Below are 7176 nucleotides of genomic sequence, written 5' to 3'. Positions count from 1 at the left end.
ATGACCCATATAAAAGTATTAGGTGCGCAACTTAATTCTCGGCCTCTAACTTCAATCGATGAGTACTTATTCAAATTTACATATCTTTCTCGCCATATTGGAGCACCATCTTTAAACTTTCAAACGCATTGTAATTGTTGGAAGTTATACTATCTAACTTAAAAAAAAAAAAGGTATTAAAAGCAATGTTGTTCGAGAAGCAGCATTGTCTTCTTTTCATTTTTCAATTAAAAAAAATGCTGCTGAAGCACAAGAAATGATTTGTTCGGCTTTGGGAAAGGATGCTGTTTCTTACAGTGGTTTAAGAGTGGAAATTTCGACCTTAATGATGAAAAACGTCCGGCACAGCCAAAGAAAGTCAACGATGAGGAACTGAAACAACTTTTGGAAAAGAATTCCTGTCGCACAGAGTCAGAGCTCGCACAGGAACTCGGAGTAACAAGGCAAGCCATTTCTAAGCGTCTACATAAGCTGGGGAGAATTCAAAAGGAAGGCCATTAGGTTCCCCACGAACTCATAACTGAAAACAAGCGTAGACACTATAATATTGCTGTGTCGTTGCTATCCCGATTCAAAAAGGATTTTCTGCACAAACAATTGTGACTTGTGACGAAAAATGGATCCTTTACGATAATTCAAAAAGGTGAAAATCATGCGTTTATTTGGGACAGCCTTCAAGTAATACCGCAAAATCGAATATCCATACCAAGAAGATGTTGCTGCTGTGTATATATCATATGGTGGGATCAGTATGTCGTTCATTACGAATTGCTCCAACTTGGTGAAACTGCTCAACGTTATCAGCAGCAACTGATTCATGTTAGTGATACATATCGGAGGAGAAAAGGCCTTATACCGGCAAGGGAAGAAGGAAGGTCATCTTGTTTCAGGATAACGAGTGGCCACACACAGCAAAAACTTTGAAAACGATCACCGACTTGGGCTGGGAAATTTTTTTTATCGCACCCGGCGTATTCTCCAGATTTCGCCCCTTCAGATTATCACCTTTTTAGATCCTTGCAACATCATCTGTCTGATACTCACTTCACTTATGTTAAGGATGTCAAGAAAAATATGATCAAATTTATAAATTCAAAACAACCCTCTTTTTTCTGAAGTGGAATTCGGCAGCTTCCCGAAAGATGGCGCAAATATATAGAAAACGAGATTATTTTGAAGATTAGGTAAATATTCGATTTTTTATAAATTAGTATCAAAGTTCAATGAAAAAGGCTATATTGTAAGGTATATTGAGTATACCGTGCAACTAATTCCGAGCACTGTTATATGTGTTAAGATGCAGCTTAGTCGTTTTTTGTATTATCCCAGGGAGAAAATGTCTCCCTGACATGAAGTTATTTGAAAATAAAAGTGAATTAATTTATTCATATATTAAAAATTTTTGTACTTAATTATATTTGAACAGGAACCGTGCCTGACACTTGTACTTACCGTTCTTTCTATTTTGTTTTAATTTGATCTTGCAAACGCACAGCGATAACCGCTTGGGGTTCACGCGCCGAACATATAAATGTCGTGAACCATGTTTTCGCGTTCGCGATTTCGCGCGTCGTGTTTCTATGGCAACGCAGGACGTGATTTCTGCTAAAGACGGAAGTTGCATTAGGATCTCAGCAAAGATGGCTGTAAATAAATTGTGAAATGTGAGTTGTAACCGTAGTCAACAATGTTTTGATCAACCTACAACTATGTGCTCATTGGCCGATATTCATAGTTAGTTCTTACATTCAAGACCATCTTAGGTTCAATCTTGAGGTATCAATCAGAAAGCCGCATTAGCATCTTAAGACATTACTTAAGATGATCTTCAAATAAGAACCAACTATGAATACTTATTGTCAGTTACGGTCATCTTTGTGTTTAGGCAATTAGATCCACGCGAGTCGTTACATTTATACAATTTACTTTTAAATTATTTCATTGGATCATTCTTTTATGTATTTCTTTTGTTCATTATAAGTTTCTATGAACCTTGATTCTATTCGGTATTTCTAAAAAGTTCAAACTGTTTAAGTAACGTAATATACATATATTCAATTTAAAACAAATGTTTCAACTATGCATCATCGCATTTGTTAGTTATCTATTTTTTTTTCAATATTCAAGTCTTTATTGTTTCTATTAGTACATATTATGAATCATATCTAAGGAATGGAAGTAACTCATTACTTGTAATGAAATTATAGTTACAAGTTACTTTTTTTGGTAACTTTATTGGTAATTGCGTTATTTTTTGTTTGATACCTAACGATAATGTAATTACATTTTTTTTGTAACAGTAACGAATTTTCCGTTTCTTTTATTGTTACTTTGTACACGACTGGACACGGTTCGATTGAACACAAGCCTCTCATAGTGCTTCAGAACATTAGAAAGCCCTAGGCACTCATCTGCTGTGATTGATCGATTTTTAAAAAGTAACGGAAAAGTAACGAAAAGTTATTTTCTCAAATAACGGTAATTGTAACGAGTTACTTCCATTAAAAATCAGTAATTAGTAATAATAACTTTACTTTTTATTACTTTTTTATTCGGTAACGAAATAATTGTAACTTATTACTTTTCAAAAATAACTTTCCATTTCCTGATCATATCAAGTATAAAAAGTGGATAATAATAAAGTAAATGAGATAATAATAATATGGAAATAAAGTTCTTTGATTAAACATATAGTATTATTGAACTTGATTCGAATTCCCTAATTGCATTCTTGGCACCACATATATGCATTGTCGAAAAGTCGCTGCCATGGTGAGGCTTCATAGTTCCATTCTGCTGGTTTCCAAGGCCATTGCCACATTTGTGTACATCTCTCCGGATGCGGCATCATTGCCAAGTGTCGACCATTTTTAGAACAAATTCCAGCAATTCCATTTACGCTACCATTCGGATTCATAGGATAGCATTCAGTTGGATTACCATAATCATCCGTGTATCTGTTGTAAAAATGCATACAGACTGATATAAAATACATAAATAATATTTTTAAAATATTTGATTTTTATTAAAATGTGTTCTATTTATTTTATTTGTATAAAAATTTCTCTAAATTTGGCTCATAAGGCAATAATAATGGAATGCCAAAGTTATGGGATACTCTCTCAACAGCACGAGTTTACCGATCATCGTGTACTTGCGCGATGCACGTTACTATTGAAATGTATGTAACGTTAACAGAACGACAAGACACATAATATCAAAATGACATTAAAAGAAATCATAATTAATGAAAAAACGATTTTTAGTAATTATTTTAAAAAACTCATGAATGTTTTCGGATATAGTTTTAAATGATTCGCTCGCGATTAATTTCAAATTTTGCACATAAATTCTACTCAATGTGAAAAATAAAAAACATATAGTTTCAACTTCGGGAAATGAAAAAATATTTTTTTTATTTTACGACTTTTTATTCAGATAGATCTTGCTTTGCGTGGAAAATCAATCATGCAATTTCTTTTCCGTATTAACTACGTGCTTCGGCGAGCTAATTCGCGCCGAAGTTGTTACATTTTATATACTAAATTTTTATATACTAAATTTTTTTCTGATTTTTAGGGAGAATGGACCCTAATGAATCTACTTTGTCGTTATTATAAAAAGCTGGTTTTTAAGTTTTTCTTTTTATAAATTGTTATGAATTTATCTGCTGTTGTCAGAATATAAGGAATCAAAAACCACGGAGTCCTCTCAACCCTTTTCGAATTATTAATAGAATTTTATTCCAAATAAACACGTGTAGTAAATAAAAATTTTAATCTTGTGGAAATGGTGTTGAAAATGAACTTAATCGTTGGGCATTTCTATCTATTCTCATTAAAATAAAACTGGTAAATGTTTACTTTTACACAGCCGATCCCAAATGACTCGTCACTGACCTTGATCTTCATCTTCTTGATCTTGATCTTCAAGAAGGTCAAGGTCATTGATTTTTTTCATCGCTCGTTATTCATTAAAAAATTATGAACAGAATAATTTAATGAAAAGCACATCATTTTTAAACATAAAGTACATATTTCAGCAATATTTTCCCTTAGGGGAAGGTGAAAGTCGCGCGCCCCTAAACAGAAAGGGAGGTGGAATAGGAGTCGCATCCCCAAGCAGGGGGGAAGTGGAGTGGAAGTCACTTTGGATGAAAGTTGCATCCCAAGGGATGCACGACTTTCCACGCGAAATGACTCCCACCCCACTTCCCCCCCTGCTTGCGGACTTTCATCTGAAACGATAAAAATTGTTCTAATCACATCTTTTTTTAATGAATAACGAGCAATAAAAAAAATCAATGACCTTGACTTCCTTGGAGGTCAACATCAAGGTCGGTAAAAAATCATTTGGGGCGGGCTGTATAAAGATAAACATTTATCAAAAAATTCATTACCCTTGAATGGATTATTTTTATTTTAAAAATTAAGAGTCCGTTTTTAAATTTTATATTCAGTGCTTATCACATACATATGACTAAAAAGCTTTTAGATAATATATTGTCACAATGCAGTCAAATCATGTATTATATTCACAAAGTATGCATACATGTGCGTAATAGTTTATCATAAAGGACAGTTCGACATCAATTTTATTACATGCAAATAATCGAAGTGAGTAGTCTGGTTATAGAAGTCTGTGGCGGTATCATATATCACACACATCTCGAGAATTAAAGTTAAAAGTTAAAATGTGAATACATACCTGATTGCTACGCAATTATTCTGCTCAAGAGTTTTCAGAACTTCCTTGCGAAAAGTGAATCTTCCCTCTCCATGAGCTACCCATACACCTAGCACGCTATCCTGCATGTCTTTTAACATGATTGATGGCGAGTTCTCAATTCTAACAGTGGTCCATCTGCATTCAAATCTTTCTGAGAGATTATGATCCAAACAAATTCCTGACCTCTTTCCGTCTTTAGTATCTTCGTCGCCAATCCAACCTAATATGCTCATTAATTGACAGCCATTGCAAACACCCAAACTGAAAGTGTTTTCACGAGCAACAAATCGCCGTAATTGCTCACGTAAAGATGAATGAAAGAGGAAACTGGCTGCCCATCCCTTTGCGGAACCACAAACATCGGCATAGCTGAAACCACCAGGAAAGATAACGCCTCTAAAGACTTCCAATGTAATTTGATTTTCCAGCAAATCTTGCATTGTAACATCCCAGACATCGAAGCCTGCTTCCAGCAGAGACGCTGCCATTTCTCTATCCCCATTAATTCCTTCCTCACGTATGACGGCTACCTTAACACGCTCTGCTATATTCTTTAGCATTGGACGAGATCTAACAGGATCAAAACCTAAGCGATAAGCTGGAACAGTTCGTTCTCTTAGCCGAGAAAATTCTTCCAATGCACAAGTGACATTTGTTTGACGGCGTTCTAATTGATAACTAGTTTCTTCCCAAATGCTCATTGAATCAATTACTGTAGTACTTAATACAATTTCATTTCGAACTTTAACGACCACCTCAGAGTTCATTCCAAGGCCTACAGACTTTCCGATTAAATATACTGGAACTCCGTAGCATTGTAACGTTTTCACTGCTTCATCTTGGTATTTTTCATCGACTTCCAATACCCAACCAACCTCTTCGCAAAATAAAACGTCAATAACAGAATCAGATTTATGAGTTATATTAACATTGATTCCTGAGATTCCAGCAAAGCACATTTCTAGAAGACATGTAATCAGTCCCCCATCGCTAATATCATGACCGGCGAGAACTTTTTTGTCGGCGATTAATTGCTGTGTAGCAATAAAGGCATTCTTGAAAGTTTGCACGTCTTCGATGTCCGGCACATCGTTGCCTAATTGACCATATACCTGAGACAAAGCAGTTCCTCCAAGCCGACTCTTGCCATAAGACAAATCAATAAAAAGCAGGCAACCTTGTCGTCCCATAATGGGAGCTTTGAGATCCGGAGTGATTACTTGGCAAATATCAGGACACGGTGCATAACAAGATATGACGAGAGTGCCGGGTGCCTTTACAATATCCTCATTGATACGTGCAGCCATGCTAAGTGAGTCCTTACCGCCATCGATCGCAATACCAAGTTCCTTCATTAGAGAACACATTGCTGAGCAAGCCTTGTATAGTGCTGAACCTTCGCCTGGAAGTTTTGCCGGCCACATCCAATTGCCACTACATTTGACATCTTGCAATACAGAAATTTGCGCAAACACTAGATTGCTAAGTGCTTCAGCTACTGTCATTCGAGCGCCGGCTGCATCGTTGACTAATCCTTTAATTGGCTGTTCACCAATGGAAGTAGCGATGCCTTTTGTAGAAAAATGTGAAATAGCTGTCACAGCAACGTCTGCCAGAGGAGTATGCAATGGACCAACACATTGTTGTTGAGCAACTAAGCCAGTCACGCAACGATCTACTTTATTCGTCAGATACCTAGTAAAAATGTAATAATTTTTAAATTTTTATCATATTCCTGTATTATATTAAGTAGACAAATGAATAATTAATATAATATACATAATAATTCATTAAAAACAGCTAATATATATAAGACGCAGATAATATAGCGCGCAATAGAGTGCGCAAACTTAAAATGTAATTAAACAAATACTTAAATTTACGTTTCAGTTCTTTATTTAATCTATCTTCAGAATGTTCAATGTAGTCAGAAAAGTAACAAAATCCAAGCACAAAAATAGAAAGGAGAAAATTATATTGTCAATCCCAAGAATGAAAACTCCCTGTCTAAAGAGATGCTAAAATTTGGAATTGACAAAAAGTTCAAATCTTAAACATGAATATCACTATAATTTAAAGAAGTTTTTCTTAACAAAGTAAAGTAAGACTTTATGGAAAAAACGCCATAGAAAAACCTTCAATCAGCATCGACTACCAAAAAAAAAAAATTTGTCCTTGGAGGGAAGATTTATGAGGTAGCAATGAAACAATATCGAGAAATATATACATGTATACATACATACATAAATACATTGTATACATGTATTCTTTATTCTACTGATATCGCAAATAATACATAGACAAACATATTATATAATAAACATATTATATAATATTATGCATTTCTCTTTAAAACACTTTTTTTCCGAGATTTTATGCCACGCGAGTTTTCTTATGATTGTAGGTTTATATATTCCTTTATATATTCCTCGCTAACTTTAAAATCTT

At 34.7% G+C, this 7176-nt stretch overlaps 1 protein-coding gene across 3 annotated transcripts in view; it reads right to left on the bottom strand.

Moving 5' to 3' along the window:
* Positions 1–2214: 2214 nt before the first annotated feature.
* The window catches only part of Pfas (phosphoribosylformylglycinamidine synthase), a 241992-nt gene continuing 237030 nt past the window's right edge, over positions 2215–7176 (bottom strand). For all 3 annotated transcript variants that reach the window (XM_087416364.1, XM_011070956.2, XM_087416365.1), the window contains 2 exons: positions 4708–6423; positions 2215–2957 (listed from right to left, as the gene is read on the bottom strand). In XM_087416364.1, the coding sequence (XP_087272490.1) occupies positions 2720–2957; positions 4708–6423 (1954 nt within the window). In that variant the 3' untranslated portion in view covers positions 2215–2719. The remainder of the gene's footprint in view (positions 2958–4707; positions 6424–7176) is intronic.

The sequence above is a fragment of the Acromyrmex echinatior genome, unplaced genomic scaffold (genome assembly GCF_024713525.1).
Source record: "Acromyrmex echinatior isolate Ae372 unplaced genomic scaffold, ASM2471352v2 Scaffold21, whole genome shotgun sequence".
Lineage (NCBI taxonomy): Eukaryota > Metazoa > Arthropoda > Insecta > Hymenoptera > Formicidae > Acromyrmex > Acromyrmex echinatior.
This window is presented reverse-complemented; position numbering and strand designations above follow the sequence as displayed.